We start from the raw sequence: 19,803 nt of genomic DNA, 5'->3' as shown, positions 1-19,803 counted from the left end.
AGGTCAGATAGAAACACGATGAGGGTGCAACGAAATCGCGTTGAGGTTGATAATGTTAGAGACGAAGCGGAAATGATATCGAGCGAATCTGAATGCTTTCAAGACACTGTAAAGAGTTATGAATTGAAATCCGGAGAGAGCGATGTGGAGGTGGAGAGATGTGTCTTGTACAAGTGACTGTGTTACTGAGGTGTGTAACATCCCATTCCATCGGTGGGACGTCACCGCCTGCCAGATACGTCCCTCGTGCCCGCACAATCATTTCCCGGTACAGTCTGCACATATTGTATGTCATTGACTTCATAATTTGGCCCAGCGGCAATCCATCACTGTGCTGTTCATCACCTATATATATCATCTCAAATCGGTTTCCTCACTAATTCCCTCCAACATCTTGTTCAGTATTAGACTAGCGGTCAGTTTCTCGACCAGACTCGCCGTCACTTCGTCGTCGTGGGCAAGTTTAACTAGTGAGAGAGGATTCACCATGAGCATGAGACCAGGAAGAGTCATAGCTCGACTTCACACTAGGAGTCCTGGGTCGAAACTCAAGTGAAGGTGAAGCCTGATAGCTTTTACCTTGCCTCAGATTTTTTCCTCTCAGTCCATCGATCATATCACTCACCCTCACCTCAATCCTCCACTACCTCCAACAACTTTTCCCAAACTTTTGCATCGTCAGATATCTCTTGCTTCATTATACTCTCATCGAATCCATCGTGTACGTTCGGCCCATCTATTCTACCTCACAGAACCTCTCCCTCAAAGGCGCTCCTCGAGGCACTTCACCTACCGCCATACCGCCCATCTTCAATCAGCTACCAGCGGCGACTTCACCCACCTCAAGTCCTTCATAATCCCAAACTAAGCCCGCCAAAAAGCGATCTCAAAGATGATGTCCCTACCCACCAACGGCTTCGCCGAAGCATCCAGGATCGCCTACCAGGAGCAGAAGCGCCAGAAAAAACTCTTGGAGAAGCGCACCGCGAATGCAGAACTCGACCGCATCCGCCAGTGGCGCGCCAACTCAGGTTTGCGTATGTCGTTTGCCTTTTCTCTCCTTGCCTTGCCTTCCCTTGCCTTGCCTTGCCATGCAAACACGCATCTTAAGTGAAGTCGAATTATGTGGGGGAAACACTGTTTTCTAAACGTCTACGACACACAGCTCGGTTCTCGGCCATCATACCGCAGATGATCGCGGAGAATGTAAATAGCCGTGGTAAGTATCCAGTGGGCGGCAGGTATCCCGAAGTGTTCTTCTGCGTTAACAGAAGGATGAAGATAAGGACAACAATCAGTTCCATGACAGCGACGTCGAAGCGCGGCGTTCATCCGACAACGTACCCCCGTCCACGCTCCACGGAGCATACAGTGGTGGACGAAATGCGTCAGAGCATCCGCGCGCGGACACCGAGCTCCCCGCAAAGCCAACCAGCTTCCGTCAGAAGATCCGCAACTTGTTTCGTTGCATCAAGAAGTCTACCGAGGGTCACAGTGCTGGCGTTCAGAATAAGTTCGGAGGGGATGACAGCGGTGCGTCCACGGCGGTCGGTGACAGTGAGGATGAGGAGATCTCGGCGCTCCCGCGCATTCGAAACCCACGCTTCAATGAGGTCCAGGAGGTCAAGCAGGAGAAGGGCTTCAAGAAGTTCTTGAAGAGACTTCGCTGATTGGCTGGCGTAAGTACTGTCCTGATCGATCATGAATGTGCGTGGGGGACAACACTGATATGAAAGGGTAGACATTCTGATGAGGAATAGTATCTCCAGGAGGACGACCAAACGTTTTCACATCGCTATTTCCTCATATGTGTAAGTCGACTGAGGTGCCTTCAACAAACCCTCTGGCATCCCCTCTTTTCATTGCGGCGCGGAGTTGGAAGGACTACATCGCTGGAAGCAGTTTGTCTATGTTGCTTGGGCACAATCGTCTGGAGCCCTTCTGGGGAGCATAGGCAATTCTGATATTGGAGGAAGATAGTAACCCTGAAGCCTCCTTGGACAGCTTGGGGTAGATCAAATCAAATCAAATTCATGAATTCGCGTCGATGCACGCATCGGAGATAACCCGTCCGTACCGTGTCATATGACCATTCCTTCCCACACGCATCGTGCATTTCCTCTTACATACGAAATACCTAACAACATCTGCACGTACGAATGCGAATCCCGAGCCCAGCCTTGTGAGTGCACGCATATCGTCGGCCCCGCAGTGCACTCGTACTTCAACGACCGATGTCGGCAGCAGTCCAGAGATCAATAATAATGGGCAGATGTGGAGTCTCGAATGTCCCCACGTTCGCCTTCTCCCGATCATGCAGGAGAATTTTCTTTTTGCTCTTGGTTAGGTTATATGCAATTTTCTTTTCTTTGGCAGACAATCGAGATACGAACGAGAGTGCTAGTGCGATGGCTACCTTCGGCGTTGAGGCTGAACTATTCACTGTCCACTAGTCCTATAGAGGGAAGGCTTGACGTCGGAGTATGAGAAGCGAGAGCGCCAGAGGCGAGGAATGGTCTACCCGATTCGGACTTTGCGATTGGGGGTCTGGATCTCGTGCAAAGAGGGGAGGTACCAGGTAACGTCTTGTGACCTGACCTACTCATACGGACATTGCTTTTGTTCGCCTTTGGGGTCTTGGATGTTCCTGAGCAGGATTGGGGGTATGGGATGACGACACTGTATAACTAATCCGACCGTCTACGAGGAGGAGCACACACGGTGTTGACAACCCAATTGTACACGCAGTACCTCCGTACATAAGTAATTACCAGTAACAGTAGATTATACACATGTAACAAGGCGACCATCAATCCTAATTCACACACGTCCATCCTCCGACCCGACATTTCCCAATAATCCCGTACCGTTCACACACACAATCTCCCCTCGTAGTCACGCAAAACGAACCAAGCAATCCCTCCCCCAAACAAGCTTAATCCTCTCAACCAATCACAACCCTCAATCGCTTCAAATCCTCCCGATCGGGTAAGGTGGTACAGCGATGGTTACCACATCACTGCATCATGCCCATAGCTTCCGACGCAAACCGAGCCCTTCACACCCAAGCTGGAACGTCCAATGGTTCCCCACACCTTTAGTTCTGTTATCAATTCATGACTATGGGGAGGGGATTGCGACCTCGTAGCAATATAAATCCCCAAAGGGTCACCGACCTCTGGTACCTGTGTCAATCGTACCTATCTAACTACTATTTCACCACTGCACTGTCGACTCACCAGTTCGACTCAGATACGAGTGACTATTCTCTGTGGCAAAAGAGAAGCCCATCTACCAATTCGTACCGGAAGTGCTGGGCATTGCGTAGGCTCATACTCTACTCCACGAACCATATCGTCATCCAGGCACGGGATCCGTGGGACAGTCAAGAGACTGATATAAAAGAGCTGGAAAGCGACCGTCGATAGAACCCACATTGTCTATCATTCACATTCACACATCCACAATGGCTTGCCGGATCCGCCACCTCCAGCGCCTCGAGCGCAGCGCATCACCACTCTTCGCCCTACGACGCCAGACACAACTCCAAGCATCGTCGCCGCTTCGAGCAGCAACATCACAGATCCTACGCTCAGTGCACTCGACGACACGACAATCCGTGTCCGCGAGCCCACTCCCCCCATCCCCAACCCAACTCTTCACCTCCCAAACTCCCACCACCACCTCCCCACAACCACCACCCGCCCTCCTCTCCCGGCTCCCCCTCTCCCAAGTCCTCCGCTCCTACACCATAATGACACTATCCTCATACCCCCTCCTCCTCTCCACCTTCTTCGCCCTCCTCCTCCGCATCCTCAACTCCACCTCCCCACTCCTCTCCATCGACCGCAACCCCGTGCTCAACGCCCTCCTAAAACGCACCATCTACGCACAATTCTGCGCCGGCGAAACCGCCCCCGAACTCCACCGCACAGCCGCCGAGTCCAAACGCGTGCTAGGATACGACGGCGTGATCCTCGAGTACGCGCTCGAAGTCCTCGGCGGGGCTCCCCCCTCCCCCGCGGAGACCGCCGCGGAAATCGAGACCTGGAAGAAGGGCATGCTGCAGAGCCTGTCCGTCGCCCACGCCGGCGACTTCATCGGCTTCAAGTGGTCCGGCCTCGGCCGCCAGGCGCTGCGGCTCCTCCAAACAGGCCAGGACCCGTCCCCCGAGATGCTCGAGGCCATGCACTCGGCCTGCTCCGTCGCTGCCGAGCGCGGGATATCGCTGCTCCCTGGCGCGGAGGAGGAGGTGACGAACCCGGGTCTCGAGGCGTGGAACCTCGCGTTGCAGAAGAAGTACAACAGGGATGGCAGGGCGGTCGTGTACACGACGTACCAGTGCTATTTGAAGGCGATTCCCGGGCGGATTGCGGCGCATCTTGCGACCGCGCAGAGGGAGGGGTATGTGGCGGGTGTGAAGCTCGTGCGGGGTGCGTACCTAACCTCCGAGCCGAGGGGCCTCATCTGGGACGTGAAGGAGGATACGGACAAGTGCTACGATGCGTGCCTGGATGCGGTGGTGTCGCAGAAGTGGAATGAGGCTGTGAAGGGGGAGGGGAAGTTCCCGGAGGTGAATATCGTGCTTGCGACGCACAACTTGCCATCGATTGAGAAGGCACAGAAGATTCGGTCGGAGCAGTTGAAGGGGGGTAATGGGGAGCTTCCAAGGCTCACGTATGCCCAGCTCCAGGGTATGGCGGACGAGTTGACGCAGGCGCTGCTGCAGCATCCGATGAAGGCGCAGGATGGGAACGCGAAGGTGGTGAAGCTGCTCACGTTCGGAACCGTCAGGGAGTGTCTGAACTTCCTCATCCGACGCGCGGCGGAGAATAAGGAGGCCGCAGGACGCACGGGGGACACCGCGAGGGCCATGGGCGCCGAGTTGCTAAGGAGGTTGAAGGGGGTGTTTGGCGGATCGTCGTGAGTGATTGCATAGTGCGGAGGCGGCATTGTGGACTTTTTCCTTTTGGTCTATCTTGGGTTTCAGCGAGCATTCATCACCGGCTTTAGGGGTTTTCTCTTTTTTATATATCAGCATCAGCATGGAGACGGGTGGAGAGAAGGGAAGGGGATATCACGAGTATATGGTATCTCACACTCTTCGTGATCGAAAGAGAAGATAAGAACAGTAAAAGCTAAAACTTCGAACCAAACTTTACAAAAAATATACTCATTCTTTGGTATGGTGCATGTGACAAATAACAAGACCCTTGGGAGGCTAGTTTTGATATAATTAATGACAGATATTGCAGATGAATGAATGAATATTACTTTCGGCATTAATATGTCTTCTTGGGTTGACTTGTAGTGCCAACATTCGTCTCGTGTGCGTGGACAAGTACATTATCTGTTGAGATAACTACTGGAATCCGCATTGGGTACAGAGGATGTATGGACTTCAGTGTGGGTATCTACGTACTTAGGTTAATTGCCAGTAAAGGGGACTACCGTATGTTGTTCACTGACAGGCCGTCTGTCGGACTGCACATCTAGCTCAATTACGATGGATGAAGTCCGATAAGATCGTGATATGTATTTATCTATCTAGTTTAGAACCCTTTATATGAATCAGAACTTAGATACTACCATCCGCCGCGCCAGCCACCTCTGCTGGCCGCCCGCCCGTCTGCACGACTACCTCCTTCGTCGCCTCCTCGCTCCCCTTAGCACCACCATCCGCCAGGACCTCGAAAGCCGCCAGTAAGTCCGCCTTCAGATCCCTCCAGTCCTCCACGCCTATGCTGACTCTCAACAACCGCTCGTCGACGCCGCCGTCGCTCATGCGCCGCCACTCAATCAAGCTCTCCACGCCTCCCAGACTCGTCGCGTGGTGGAACAGCGCGAGGTGGCTCGGCAGGCTGCGTGCCTGCGCGGGCGTGTGCGTGTAGATTGAAAAGACTGGACCGTACCCGTTCGGCATCTGCTCCTGCAGCCACTTCGCATCGGGCGTGGAGGCCTGGAGGGAGGCGTGCGTGACACGCGATATCACCTTCCGTACGAGTGCGGATTCCGGCGATGTGGAGGTCGAATTGAGCGCGGAGTGGATCCAGGAGACGATGTTCGTCGCGCTTTCGCTCTGTCGCTGGACGCGTAGGGCGAGCGTACGCAGACTGCGGACGCCGAGCCAGCCTTCGAGACTACCCAACACGCTGCCGAGGAAGATGCGCTCGTCGCGGAGGGTGAGGGCGCGCTTGTATCCCTCCGGCGTCGGGGCCGTCGCGAGCACACCGCAGAGCATGTCCGAGTGGCCGCCGATATATTTCGTGCCGGAGTGCATGACGATGTCTGCGCCGAGCGCGAAGGGGTTCTGGAGTCCCGGGGGACCGAAGGTAGCGTCGACGGAGAGGAGGGCTCCGCGTGCGTGGGCGCGAGCGGCGAAGTGGGCGATGGAGTAAGCCTCTCCCGTGGGATTCAATGGGGTCTCGAGATGCACGATGTCGCCCTTCCCAAGGCCCGCGGCGTCCCAGGCGGATTCGTCGGCGTGGAGGTCTACGGTCCGGAGGTTGTGCATCTTGGTGTGGAGGGATATCACGCCGTGACAGCCGTGGTATCCACCGGATATGGCGATCACCTTGGGGACGACGTTGACGAGGAGGGCATGAAAGGCAGAGAGGCCTGATGTGTACGTGACAACATGGTTCCCAAGAGATTCGTAGGAGGATGGTGGAGAGTCTGGGTATAGGAGCGGTGCGAGGATGGTTTCGAGACGGTTGGTGCTAGAGGAGGCGAGACGAGAGTAGATGAGAGGTGTGGTGAGGTTGACATGTTCTTCAGAGCCCTTGGGTACGGGTTGAAGCTGTTCAGGGTTACGTGGGTAGCGGAAGGTGGTGGATGGGTGGATTGGGGGAGCAACGTCGGTGACGGTATTTATGCGGTCGTCGGCGTGGACGGCGTAGGTAGCGGGGGACAGAGGGGTGTTGTTGGGCGACATGGCGGTGGACTGATTAGCTCGAGGGCGATGCAATTGGGAGGGTATCTATGGGCAATTGCCAATCTAGAGAGTAAATGAGTAGAAGGAGAAGAAAACGAAAAGTAATGTACGATGGATATAAGAATTGCGGAAGAGCAAAGATGATGATAGAGAGATCATATGATGGTCGGAGGGAAGAGGTGTATCTAGTGTTAGTCATAAGCTAATTGGTCAAGACGATTGCGAGTTCGGCATATTTTGACGACCTGTACCGGTACCTATCATGGCGTGTCATGTCAATGTGTACGCCCTATGCAACGACATGTAGGCGTCGTCAAAAACGACGGATGATGCGATTGGAGCTCCAAATTGCTGTACCGGAGCTAGACTGCCTGGGCGGGGATGAAATGAATCGAATTGGAGCTCGTTTGGATCCATTCCGACACTGTACATAATCATCGGGATTACTGAACAGATACGAGTTATAATCTAGGCATTCGTGGAGATTTTATGCAGGGCACGGTATGCGATATCGTAGACTCCCAGGTACTCATAAGTCCCTGGCCTCAGGGTGAGTGAGATGATTGATTAGTTGTATTGCACCGAGGAGGTTCCGTTCCGGATAATGTGATTGCAAAGATTTCAATAATTCAATTGACTCGGAAACAGACGCGAGGAGTTCAATTGGGAAATTCAAGATACGCATATGATGATGACAATGTTCAATGGTGGAATGAAATGAGACGGAATCAATTGAGAAGAGTTCATGGTGGTGAGGGTCTGGCGGAAAAAAAAGAAGAAGAACAGGTGAGTAGTGGAACAGATATGGAGTGAAAAGAGTACAGTTGGAATGGCGAATATGAATGGATATGGCGAGTAATAATTTGATAACAGTAGAAGTCGATTAGTACGAGTAGGACGAGTAGGTAGTTAGTGTGTAACTAGGGGTGGAGGTGATGATGATGACGATGACGATGAAAGAGGGAGAGAGAGGGAGGGGGAGGCAGTGAGGTTAGATCTTTCTTAGTGGATTGTGCTAGTGCGGGGTAATTCTTCCACCGATTGTTCCGTGATTCCATCATGGCTGAGCCAGTTGGTAGTGTGTACCTAGACACTACACAATAGTAGCTAGTACACACTGCACAGCAGGAAGTACCTGTAAGTACCTCCTCCTGTGTACTGAATGGATGGAGGGGTCGAGTACCGGATTACCCCGCCATCCCTTCCAACTACGCCATATCAAATTTTCAACCCCTCGGTGCCCGTACCGCCACTCCTACTTTCGCACCTACTGCTATTATTGCTATTACTGTTGCTGGTATTTGTCGTTATGGAAATTCACATTGTAGTACCTGCTGCATTGATCAGAAGTCGTAGTTTAGTGTTGGCGTAGCTTCAAATAGCATGATGTTTTGGCTGGCACATCATGAGCAACTTATGATTGACATCACTCGCTACAATTAGAGACGGATAGATGGGGATGGTAATCAACTTTTATACGTGCTGTCTCAGAGCTCGGAAGATAAGCTGCATGAGAGCTGCATATGCTGCTGGAGCTACCTATGAGCAATCCTCCTACTATCCTTCGCCTGCACGCAACGTCAAGCTTTTGCTTTCCGTTCCCCTTCGCCATTAATCATTCCATTCCATTGAATTGTACATATCCGTCGTGACACCAACGCTTATAGCTGGCCAGAGGCCTCAATGGTAGGTGGGGTGCTGTACTTGATGGCACCGCTGCCGCTGCCGGCAGCCTCAATGGCGCGGACAACCCTGTAAGACTCGACATCGCCGTCGGGGACCTGGCCGAAGACGACGTGCTTGCCGTCGAGCCACGAGGTCACAACGGTGGTGACGAAGAACTGAGAGCCGTTGCTGTACAAATACTGTCAGTATCATTGACCAAGACAAAGTAAACGAGAAGTGGGGTGAGTGGTATCTTACGTGTTGGGGCCGGCGTTAGCCATGGAGAGGAGGAAAGGCTTGTTGTGCTTGAGCTTGAAGTTCTCGTCGGAGAACTTCTCGCCGTAGATGGACTTGCCACCAGTGCCCTGTAGTATCCATTGTTAGCTTGAGCTTCTTCACATTGTCACCCAGTCTTTCGCGGTCACCCCGCATCCCCGCGGAGATGGTGAACGAATCGAATGGAGTCGCCAGCGAGGAGGTTACTTACGTTGCCACGGGTGAAGTCACCACCCTGGAGCATGAACTGGGGGATGACACGGTGGAACCTGGAGCCGGCATAACCGAAGCCCTTCTCGCCAGTGGAGAGAGCGCGGAAGTTCTCGGCGGTCTTGGGGACGACATCGTCGAAGAGCTCGAAGTTGATCCTGCCCTTCTGCTCTGTTGCGGGGGAGAGGGATTGTCAGCAATTGAATCATCTTGAATGGATAGTGGATCGATGGAGAGAAGTAAGAGAAGTGAAGATGGTATGAGGTGACAAGGGAGTGGAATGCAAAGCTGTGCTCAAGCTGGAGCTGTAGCTGTGGTTGAAGCTGCAGCTGAAGCCGGAGAGCTCTTGCTGGTAGCGGGATGATGATAGGAGGGGCAATGATGATGAATCTGATGATGACGATGGTTGATTGATTGGAGGGGTACAAGAATGGGAGAGATTGTAATGCTAGAAGAATGGAGAGGGTAGGGAACAAAACATACGCTTGACGGAGCCGGTGCTGGTGACGGTACCCTTCTGATCGACCTGGATCTCGGGGCCCTCCCAGGAGACGTCGAAGTAAGTCTTGATGACCATGTTGGAGGCTGATGGAGAGAAGAAGCGTTTGTTGAGATGGAATTGAGTTGAGTTGTAGGAGGAAGAGCGGAAGGTAGAGGAGAGAAGAGAAGAAGTAGTAGAAGAGGCAGGTTTGAAGCGGGGCAACATGGTGGGGCTGGTTGGTTGGCTGGGTTGGCTGGGATGACCGGGTTGGTTGGTGAAGGCGGGACCTGTGAAAGGGTTGTAATGTAATTAGCGCGCCATCCTCATCATCGTCCATCTACCTTTTTGTTACGAGTCCTGACAGGGAATAATAAAAGGTACGAGGATTGGTAAAGAAAAGGATCCGGACAAGATCAGGATAGGATGGGATAGGATTGGGATAGGGATAGGACAATGATGCAGGACAGGGCAGAAGGACAGGGCAATTGGATATGGCATGGCAGTGCATCTCTCAACCACCACCACCACCGCCGCCATCACCAATTCACCCTCACCCTCGCCCTCACCACCCACCATCTGATATCCATCCCATCCGTCAGCATGCAAGCCTTCGGCGTCACCCCCCTCCATCAACCCCATCCATTCATCCATCCCTACTCTCCCTCCCTACCTCCCCCCACCCCCATTTCTCTTCCCTTCCTTTCCCTCCTCTTCTCTTCCTTATCCTATTCGGGGTTGCTGCGGGATTGCTGCAAGGTAGAACAGGGCAGGAGAAGAAGCGAGAGAGGCAGTGCATGGCGCTGTCCGTCCGGGGAACATCATGCTCCAGCTCTCTCTTTCTTTTTCCTTCTCCCAAGCTGGAAGATGGAAGGGGGAAAGGAAACGCGAGGTGGAAGGTGTGGGTTGGGAGACGGGGGAGGCGAATTGGGCTTCAATCTCACTCTGTGCCCTCTCAATTGCCCTCTCTATATAGATTGTAATTGACTTACCTGGGAGATGGCTTTTAACAAAGCTTTGGTGGGTAGGTACAGGTAGGTTGGTGATTTTACGGACGGAGCTTGAGAGCTTGCAGCAAAAGGACAAGGTAGATCTCGCGACCGGAGGACCTCGGATTGTTATGTAATACAGGGGACGAAGAGATGGAAGATGATGATATAATACAATTGACCTTGATGGTCAATGGTTGTTGATGATGGATGATGGATGAAGAATGGATGGTTGGAAGTACGAGGTAGAAGAGAGGGAAGAAAAAAAACCAGAGGCTGAGGTCCAAAGCCCTCACCTCATCTAACCTCTTCTCCTCTCCTCTCTCTCTATTATTCTCCTCACACACTTCAATTCCTCACCTCACCGCATCGCACACTGCACTTGTCTAGTCTAGTCGTAGCGTTCAATCTTTGGAACTAGAGAGCTCGACGACGTAATAGCCGGTCTCCTTGCCTTATTTTGTTTTGAGTGCGAGTAGTCTATTTGGTCTGTTATTATTAGTAGTAGTACTCCGTAGTGCCTCTTCCAATCATCGGTCTCCGTCCTCATTGGCACTTGAATTCAACCTACGAGTACTACGAATACTATAGCTGGTAACAAGATAAAGTAATATCAAAGAAGTAAAATATATGCATAAACGCCATCAAGCTGGACCATTAGGAATATCAGTTCATTGCTGCTTGTCAACTTCTCTATTGTCTATTGAGGATTGCTTGGCATCTCGGCGACCCGCCCATTGTCTCATCACGTGACAGTCCCGGATCCCTGAGCTGCCACTTCATCCATATCACATCTCGCAACTTGGACTTGACTTGACGCCCGGAACAGTATTCAAGGACACCGCGTCCACTCCCCTACCCCATTCCACCACCCTCACCATGGATTTCAACAGCCTCAAGGACCAAGTGAGCAATCTCACCCTCTACGACCTCAAAGCGAGTGTCCGTAAGGTCCAAAATGGTGAGTTCCCGCCCAACTCGCTCTCCGCGCGCCCTGACGCAACCGCTAATTGCGCCCACAGCCGTCATGAACTATACAGAGATGGAGGCAAAGGTCCGCGAGGCAACAAACAATGAACCATGGGGTAAGTGCCACCAAGTGTTCATATCAGATATTATTCTAACTCAATCATCCAGGCGCATCATCAACCCAACTTCAGGAAATCGCCAGCGGCACCTTCAACTAGTGAGCGCAAACCTCTCTCACCCTCGACACGACCTCTCTGCTAATATCTTCAGCCAATTGCTTAACGAAATCATGCCTATGATCTACAAACGTTTCACCGAGAAGGCCGCTGAGGAGTGGCGGCAAATTTACAAGGTAGCTATCCCCAGGATTCCGGACACATATCTACTACCTTCCAAGCTCTCATACGCTAACATTTGTCCACCAGGCCCTCCAACTCCTCGAGTTCCTCATCAAGAACGGCTCCGAAAGAGTCATCGACGACGCACGCTCCCACGTCTCCCTCCTCAAAATGCTCCGCCAATTCCACTTCATCGACCAGAACGGCAAGGATCAAGGCATCAACGTGCGGAACCGAGCCAAGGAACTCGCCGAGCTCCTCAGCGACGTCGACCGAATTCGAGCCGAACGGAAGAAGGCGCGAGCAAATCGTAACAAGTTCGGGGGTGTCGAGGGCGGCGCCGGCCTAGGAGGTGGCTTTTCCAGCGGCGGTGGTGGCGGTAGCGGCAGATACGGAGGCTTTGGAAGCGAAAGTGCTGACTTCGGAGGTTACAGCGGTGGTGTATATGGTGACGGCGGCGGCTTTGGAGGCAATACCAGCGACTATCAAGAATCTCAGGCCCGGAGGGATCGCTTCGAGGAGTACGACGAGTATGACGAGGGCGAGGTCTCTGCCCCCTCCCGACGAACACAACCCACATCCTCCTCCAGTCAGGCGAAACGGGAAACGAAGAAAGAAGAGCCGCCGAAGCCCAAAGAGCCCGTTGCCGATCTACTAGCATGGGACGATGAGCCAGCGCCGGCTTCCACCTCTGCTGGAAAGCAACCCGTTGCACCGATCTCCAACGATTTTGGCGATGACGACGATTTCGATGACTTCCAGTCCGCCGCCCCAGCACCGGCTGCCCAGTCGAAACCGGCTGCAGCTCCTTTCATGCCACCACCTGCATCGACCTCGACCATCTCCTCGTCCACCCAATTCGCAGCACCGCAGCCGCAGTCCGCTGCTCAGAACAACAACCTGAACGACCTCTTCGCGACCGTCACTCCTACCCCTGCAGCTAGCAGCCTGGCATCCCCTCCCGTGGCTACACCTGCATCGACCACTTCCAGCTTCAATCAACCTCCGCGACCTGCCGGCTACCAGGCAACGGGTCCCAACTACTTCACCTCTGTCAACATCGGTCAGGGCCAATCCGCGTCCTCCACCCCCTCATCCGTACAGTCTCCCAGGATTGGTGGCGGCATTGGCGGAAACAAGCCTGCTGCCAAGTCATCTGGTGGCGATGCCTTCGCATCTCTCCTAGCTGGCAGTGGACCGAAGAAGACTGGCACCCCGACCCAGAAAGTCACCATGTCGGACATGGCCAAGCAGAAGACCAGCCAGGGATTGTGGGGGGCTTCAACGGCGAACAGTAGCACACCACCAGCGCAGAACCAGGGAGCAGGATCCAAACCTGGCGGTGCCCTGGGTGACCTCCTCGGTTGAACAATGGAGTTGCCCTCTTTCTTTGAAGATTATACGAGGATCTGGATTTGATGTATGCGGACTGGTTTTACAGCCTGGCGTCAGGATCAAAAGACACTGGTTTTATTTTTGCGCCCCTGTAGACTTTCGTCATCTTGAACGTAACTATGCGAGTGATAGCGCTGAGGCATCAATTTGTGACACAATGAATCATGGCACTGAGTGCGATACCCTCACCAAACGGCTTCTATGATACTTCAAACCCTGTGATGTTTTTCGGTATTCAAGTTCGCTGCATGGCCATTGTTTATTCGAGTAACGATTGCATGTGATTCGCTCCGAGGGACCCCCTGGTCGATTTTAATCCTCCGAACCCTGACTGACTATCTTGGATTAATTAATTCAACCACATGTCAACAGTCAACCATGACAACAACACCAACATAGTATCTACCTACCGTACCTTGTCGCGACACAAGACACTGAGAATGCTTCAATGCAGCTCTCGCGCCTCCTCTTCCTCATAGCACTAGTCCTCCTCCCACCATGTCTCCTCTCCACAACATGGCTCTACCTCTACCCCCAGCTGCACTCGTGCGCATTTCCCACCCCCAACGGTGACAACAATAACAACCACAACATCTCAAGAAAACAACCTCACCCTCACGAAGCGCCCTTCCGACTCCTCGCCCTAGGCGACCCCCAACTCGAAGGTGACTCCTCCCTCCCCTCCCCAGACGAGCCTCTCCTGCCTTCCCTGTCCGACCTCTTTTCCGCCTCCACCTTCCCGGACCTCAAATCCGCCCTCCACTCCCTCCTCACAGCCGACGTTCCGGCCGCATTCCACTCCCAGCGCAAGCGCCTCGACCTCCTCGGCAACGACTACTACCTCGCGCACATCGTGCGCTCCCTCCGACGGCACACGCACCCTACGCACGTCGCGGTTTTAGGCGACCTCCTCGGCTCGCAATGGGTGTCTGACGAGGAGTTTGAGCGGCGGGCGGGGCGGTACTGGGGGAGGGTGTTTAAGGGGATGGAGAGGGTGCCTGAGGGGTATATGTGGGGTGACGACAGGAGCAAGTGGGAGAGTAAGAGGGAGGTCCTCGGGGCGGATGAGAAGTGGGAGGATAGGGTTATTAATATCGCGGGGAACCATGATGTTGGGTACGCTGGGGATCTGGATGAGGATCGAGTGGAGAGATTTGAGAGGGCGTTTGGGAGGGTGAATTGGGATTTGTGGTTGGAGTATCCTGCGGCGGACGAGAAGATATCCATCTACAACGATGATGCGCACGACGGGCAAGAGGAAGAAAGCAGAGACGACGTACCAGCGCTCCGCCTGGTAATCCTCAACACCATGAACATCGACGTCCCCGCGCTCTCAGACGACCTCCAACGCTCAACCTACGACTTCCTAAACCACATCATCACCACCTCCCTCCCCGTCGAGTCCTCCTCACACTCCACGGTCCTCCTCACGCACATCCCGCTGCACAAGGAATCCGGGACCTGCGTCGATGCCCCGCTCTTCACATTCTTCTCAGGCCACCCGCAGGGCATAAAAGAGCAAAACATGCTATCCGAGCACTCGTCCAAGACGATCCTCGAAGGCATCTTCGGGCTGAGCGGGAACGCCGACGGCCCGAATCGAGGACTCGGGAGGAAAGGAGTCATAATCAACGGACACGACCACGAGGGCTGCGACGTCATACACTACCACTCCTCGCTCCCTTGGTCCCCTAACGCCGTCGACGAACGCAACGAAGATAGCGCCGAAACGTACTGCGAGACATCACCAGCCGGCGACGCCATATGCTACGGCAACGCGACCTCCCCCCAAGACAACGACTCACCGCCCTCCTGGCGCGCAATCCGCACACCATCGCTCCCACCGCGCCTCCCTCTCACATCCCCACCCCCTAATAACGACCCGATCCCAAGCCTCCGCGAAGTCACGCTCCGCAGCATGATGGGTTCCTTCGGCGGGCGCGCGGGCTTCCTATCCGCGTGGTACGACACCGAGAGCCGTGAATGGCGTCTCGAGATCGCGAGCTGCGGGCTCGGGGTCCAGCATTGGTGGTGGGGGGTCCATATCGCGGACTTCGTGCTCGTGCTCGTTGCGGTGTCTGCGGTGATGGCGTGGGGGGTTGAGAGGGTGGTTGGTGGTGGTGGGGCTGCTGTGGTGGATGGGAAGGAGAAGGAGGAAAAGGGGAAAGGATGATGATATGAGGGATGATCTTTATGGAAATATATATTCGCATTTTTTATCGCATTTCTTTGGGAGGTTGTGGGATATCAGCAGCGCAGCGCGGCATAGCGTATTTTATGTAGCATGTAGGATATCTGCCTATCTATCGCAAGAGTAATTATCATTGTTATATCAGATCACACTTATGCCTATGAAACCACAGACAATGTATGCAGCCGATGAGAGGAAGAAGATATCGACTTCATGACCTAAGGTATCTAGGATATCCTGACTGAAAGTGACGTTGGTTGGCATACATACAATTCGTCCAACAGCGTAACTTTACAACCCACTCCAATTTCTCCCTCTTTAACAGACAAGTAAAAACAAGAAACCATTCCCATCCTCTACTTTTCTCTCTTGCATGTCCTATCAAACATAGCCTATGATTAAAAAGCGTAAACAATTCTTGTGGTAGCTGGTGCATGTAGGAGAACTCGGCACATAATGTTGTCCCCTTTTTTCTAGAACGGAATAACAAGAAAAATTACAACGCTGACAGCACACATATTATCGTACTGAGAATTACAGCAAAGAATGTATATGGAGCTCTAGATTTTATGAAAATAATAAATGAAAAGAAATAATAGTGTGCAGTTGGCTTTATATTGGATTGAGGGCATAGGCTTGTTCACGTCTACGGGCTTAGTGGCACACAAGCAAGCATGTCCTATATCTAGTCGTAGCGGGAAAACATACGACCCCAACCCCCAACCAAGTGTCTATCTAACGACTGGGGTTGCTTGGAATTCTACATGGGGAATCATGTGCAATGTGTTATTGTCTACCTACCGTACATGTAGTAGATACCTACCTCGGTACCTATAGAAGTTCACAACATCCAGTTTCCCAGCCTTACCACTCAACTCACGGACTATAACCACGTAAGTACGGACTCGAGTGAGGAACTGAGGTAATTATGCTAAAGCAATGATTATTGACTGAACCGGATTGAGTCAGTCATGCCCGCGAGGAGGCCTGTTTCACGTGCCCGTGTTCGTATGCCTGAAAAGTGCTACGTTGTATAGAGTGTCTGGGGATGAATGTCTTTTGGCATATCTTTGTGCAGAGGTCGATGTGAAGAATTATGACTACACATTAGCTCGATTGAAATTCATAATAAGAGTCCCACGATGTATGTATTGACTTTATGAAAGTGTCGAGACTCGCGAGTCGCGATAGACTTATGATTTGAGTTCTGCGAAGACGAGACCAGGTTCGACGCCCAAAGCGCCACATCCGAAACATGCGTCCCCTCCCACCCCAAACATCTCTTGCGCCATCCACCGCAACGTCAAACACCGCGGCTAACCAGCACGCACGAAGGCGAGAATTTCCATCAACCAAGCTCACCCAAGCCTCAGCACCGCTGCAGCTTCGAGTCTGGAGGCCTGGGCTTGGCGGGTTTGGCATGCCATTCGGGTTGGTGCTGTGTTTGATCTGATGTAGGGGAGTTGAGTCTTGATCGTAAGACGGGGAGGGGGGAAAGAAAGGGCAAAGGGAAAGGGTGATCGTGTGTGTCGGACAAATAATACATCTGTGTTCTCCACATTGTTTTCTTCTGACTTCCTCTTCTTCACTCTTCGTGGTCGATCTGTGGTGTTGTTTCTTCGCAGCTCTCCTTGTCTCGTTGTTCGATTCTGCCCTCGGCCGGTCCGCTCTATCATTTAATTCACTTCTTTCTCACGTGCTGTGCACCATTTCTTCTTTAACTTCATAATGTACGGACTATCGGTTCTTGCTTTTGCTGTTCTCGCAGTGGCGGCACCGGCACCGCAGCGTAATAGAGGTGGCAATAGGAATGGCGGAGGAAACGGCGGAGGCCAACAGAGGGCTACGGCTCAGCAACAGGCAGCTCAAGTGCCCGGCGGTATATCTCAGGCTCAGGATGGATCTACCATTGTCGACGACACAGTGAATATCAAGTGAGACTCCCGTGTATTGTGGTTGGAACGAGTCTAACATCGACCAGTGGCCTCCCCATCCGCTTCAAGGTCTCTGCTCCAGCAGACCAGTTCATGGCCAACACCAACATTCCAGGAGCCGCTGCGACGGCCGCCTCCAACGGCACCATGGGCGTCAATGTGCTCCTCCACGGAGACGGAGGCCAATCTTTCTTCGACTTCCCCAACCAGAACGTGCAAGCCAACACCATGGGCGTCGTGCTCCTCGCCCCGGACCCGAACCTCTTCTGGGGCGGCGGCCAGGGCCTCGAGCGAACAGACGGCGTCGAGCACGCCCAAGCCGTCTCCGACTTCGTGACCCAAGCCCTCCCGCAGATGGTAGCTTTCGACCCTAACGCGGTCGTCTTCTCCGGCGTGTCCGGCGGCTCGCTCCTCATGAGCGGCTTCTTCATCCCGTCCCAGATGGCCAACTTCCCCAACTCGGCCGTCGAGCTCAACTGCGGTGCGCTGCCCCCGCAGGTCGACTTCGTCAACGGCGCGCAGGTCCTCTCCCAGACCAAGATCCACTACCAGTCGACGCAGAACGAGCTCGCGTCCCTGCAGCAGAGCATCCCGCAGGCCGTCGCGGCGTACGAGAGCGCCGCCGCGCAGGCCGGCCTCTCCACCAATGAGATCAACCAGCTGCAGACCGTCGACAACACGCCCCAGGGCGGCCACTGCGAGTTCGACGGCAGGGATTTCGTCGACGGCGTCCAGGTCATGCTGTCCAGCTATGCGAGCGTCATGCAGGGCGGGGACGGAACGGTGCAAGGGATTGGTGCGCCGAGTAATGGGCAGGTCAGGAATGGTGTTGTAGGGAACGAGAACTTGCGGTTCGGTGCTGCGCCGCGGAGGAGGGCTCTCGATGGCGAGAGGATGACGGTCATGAGGTGGGCTGCGGAGGTGGCAGGGAACTGAGGTTGCTCTTAATCTTGTTCGTGGAGTCCTGTGGGTGGGATCAGTAGTTCGAGTGTCTCGCATGCATCAAATCAAAAACCAATTCAAGCTCCAATCTCAATTTCACAGGGTCGCCTGAGGGCATCGTTTGAATCAATTCGTGCAATTTTCGTGTACTACGCAAAGGCGAGAGCTCGTCTCGATCGGATATGCGAAAGTCTTCTTCGTTTCTTTTTTGAAGTTTTTGTGAAGCATCATTCCATTGCTATTTTTGGCGAGGTACTATCGTAAACCCCTGCCTATGCATTTCGCCGGTTCCCAACCAAGCCAGCCGTAAAATTGGAGAAGAGCAGGAAAAAGACCACCTCACATCACAACACCAGAGTTGCTGGCAATACGCTGTTACGTTCGTTAGTGTGCCTGTTCGGGAGAAGTGCGGGAGTGCGTGGGCGTGTCTTGCTAGACTTCGACTTACCGGCCAGAGCTCAGCAGCCTCCTTTCCGACGGGGCCAGTGATGGCAGAGCCCTTCATCTCACCCTTGGGGTTGACGATGACACCTGCGTTGTCCTCGAAGTCTATGATACAGTCAGTCGATAGTTCCTCAGGCCTAAAGATATCTCGAATCCACATACAGAGGAAGATACCGTCACCTCGCCTCCAAGGTTTGCTCTGTCGGACGACGACGGCGGGCATGACCTTCTTCCTGAGCTCGGGCTTTCCCTTCTTGACGGTGGCCATGACCATGTCACCTGCGCCTTTGTTAACGATTCTATTCCCATATCCAATTCGTTCGAATCCATGTCACATACCAACACCGGCGGCGGGCAGCCTGTTAAGACGGGCACCGATTCCCTTGACGGAGATGATGTACAAGTTGCGGGCTCCAGAGTTATCCGCACAGTTCATGACGGCACCAACGGGCAAACCCAAGGTCCTACACACAATAGCATGTCAGTCATCCATCCCTCAAACGAAAATTATTTCCGAAGCGCTGTTCGAGCGGTCGCGGGTCGTGGGCGGGTGATTTATCGATCAAGGTCGAAATTTCGATACGAAAAAAAATTCACCCGGCGGTGACCTTTGTGCGTTCGCGTTCGCGGTTCGAGAGAGGGAATGTGTGCGGTTTCTTACGTACATCTTGAGCTTGTTACCGGATGCTCTGTGGGAAAGTTAGCAATTTTTTTCTTTCATGAATGCGGTCATCGTCAACGCTGCGGGCGGTCCTGGGCGATTGCCTGCGCAAGCAAAGACTCCGACGGGATTGAAGAGGGTCAACGTACCCAGCGCGTCCACGGGCGGCCATTTTGTCGATGTATTGGCGAGTTTAATGTGTGGGAAGTGCTTCGGGTGCGTGAACGAGGTTGTTGTCTGGATGGTGGAGTTGTGTGAATACGCCAAGCAGAAATTCGCTTCACGCAAGACTAGTCCAATCCGGGAATAGCGGGCAATGTCCGACGCTGTTATCGACAAACACCAAAAATGGGAAAAATGCCTGGATTATCACCACT

General features: G+C 53.3%; 9 protein-coding genes across 9 annotated transcripts; 6 read left to right on the top strand and 3 right to left on the bottom strand.

Annotated features, from left to right (window-relative positions):
* Positions 1-892: 892 nt before the first annotated feature.
* On the top strand, positions 893-1,670 carry BU24DRAFT_411747 (uncharacterized protein; the record flags this gene model as incomplete). Its single annotated transcript, XM_033526064.1, has 3 exons — positions 893-1,037; positions 1,166-1,219; positions 1,282-1,670. 3 exons carry the CDS (start codon positions 893-895, stop codon positions 1,668-1,670), a joined length of 588 nt encoding a protein of 195 aa, XP_033382401.1.
* Positions 1,671-3,115: 1,445 nt separating this feature from the next.
* On the top strand, positions 3,116-5,191 carry BU24DRAFT_425061 (FAD-linked oxidoreductase). The gene has a single exon (XM_033528649.1). The coding sequence runs from the start codon at positions 3,467-3,469 to the stop codon at positions 4,925-4,927; it is 1,461 nt and encodes a 486-aa protein (XP_033382400.1). The 5' UTR covers positions 3,116-3,466; the 3' UTR covers positions 4,928-5,191.
* A 212-nt stretch (positions 5,192-5,403) lies between these two features.
* Positions 5,404-7,084, bottom strand: BU24DRAFT_251790 (PLP-dependent transferase). The gene is made up of 2 exons (XM_033522388.1): positions 5,470-7,084; positions 5,404-5,414 (listed from the first exon to the last, which is right to left on the bottom strand). The coding sequence occupies exon 1, from the start codon at positions 6,932-6,934 to the stop codon at positions 5,579-5,581; it is 1,356 nt and encodes a 451-aa protein (XP_033382399.1). The 5' UTR covers positions 6,935-7,084; the 3' UTR covers positions 5,404-5,414; positions 5,470-5,578.
* Positions 7,085-8,595: 1,511 nt separating this feature from the next.
* On the bottom strand, positions 8,596-9,791 carry BU24DRAFT_349704 (uncharacterized protein; the record flags this gene model as incomplete). Its single annotated transcript, XM_033523616.1, has 4 exons — positions 8,596-8,788; positions 8,858-8,964; positions 9,087-9,256; positions 9,569-9,791. The coding sequence occupies 4 exons, from the start codon at positions 9,789-9,791 to the stop codon at positions 8,596-8,598; spliced, it is 693 nt and encodes a 230-aa protein (XP_033382398.1).
* A 114-nt stretch (positions 9,792-9,905) lies between these two features.
* BU24DRAFT_251781 (uncharacterized protein) lies at positions 9,906-10,747 on the top strand. The gene has a single exon (XM_033522387.1). It carries the CDS (start codon positions 10,020-10,022, stop codon positions 10,548-10,550), a length of 531 nt encoding a protein of 176 aa, XP_033382397.1. The 5' UTR covers positions 9,906-10,019; the 3' UTR covers positions 10,551-10,747.
* Positions 10,748-11,431: 684 nt separating this feature from the next.
* BU24DRAFT_442884 (ENTH-domain-containing protein) lies at positions 11,432-13,443 on the top strand (the record flags this gene model as incomplete). The annotated part of the gene is made up of 5 exons (XM_033530556.1): positions 11,432-11,513; positions 11,575-11,637; positions 11,690-11,738; positions 11,792-11,873; positions 11,947-13,443. The coding sequence occupies 5 exons, from the start codon at positions 11,432-11,434 to the stop codon at positions 13,225-13,227; spliced, it is 1,557 nt and encodes a 518-aa protein (XP_033382396.1). The 3' UTR covers positions 13,228-13,443.
* Positions 13,444-13,618: 175 nt separating this feature from the next.
* Positions 13,619-15,584, top strand: BU24DRAFT_425055 (uncharacterized protein). Its single transcript, XM_033528648.1, has one exon. The coding sequence runs from the start codon at positions 13,703-13,705 to the stop codon at positions 15,425-15,427; it is 1,725 nt and encodes a 574-aa protein (XP_033382395.1). The 5' UTR covers positions 13,619-13,702; the 3' UTR covers positions 15,428-15,584.
* Positions 15,585-17,173: 1,589 nt separating this feature from the next.
* Positions 17,174-18,315, top strand: BU24DRAFT_349940 (uncharacterized protein; the record flags this gene model as incomplete). Its single annotated transcript, XM_033523625.1, has 2 exons — positions 17,174-17,379; positions 17,427-18,315. The coding sequence occupies 2 exons, from the start codon at positions 17,174-17,176 to the stop codon at positions 18,313-18,315; spliced, it is 1,095 nt and encodes a 364-aa protein (XP_033382394.1).
* A 288-nt stretch (positions 18,316-18,603) lies between these two features.
* Positions 18,604-19,625, bottom strand: BU24DRAFT_425053 (60S ribosomal protein L23). Its single transcript, XM_033528647.1, has 6 exons — positions 19,576-19,625; positions 19,431-19,454; positions 19,105-19,229; positions 18,928-19,044; positions 18,770-18,870; positions 18,604-18,693 (listed from the first exon to the last, which is right to left on the bottom strand). Exons 1-6 carry the CDS (start codon positions 19,596-19,598, stop codon positions 18,661-18,663), a joined length of 423 nt encoding a protein of 140 aa, XP_033382393.1. The 5' UTR covers positions 19,599-19,625; the 3' UTR covers positions 18,604-18,660.
* Between the last annotated feature and the right edge of the window lie 178 nt (positions 19,626-19,803).

The sequence above is a fragment of the Aaosphaeria arxii genome, assembly GCF_010015735.1.
Source record: "Aaosphaeria arxii CBS 175.79 unplaced genomic scaffold BU24scaffold_6, whole genome shotgun sequence".
NCBI lineage: Eukaryota > Fungi > Ascomycota > Dothideomycetes > Pleosporales > Aaosphaeria > Aaosphaeria arxii.
Note: the sequence above shows the minus strand (reverse complement) of the source record. Positions and strands in the feature narration are given on the sequence as shown.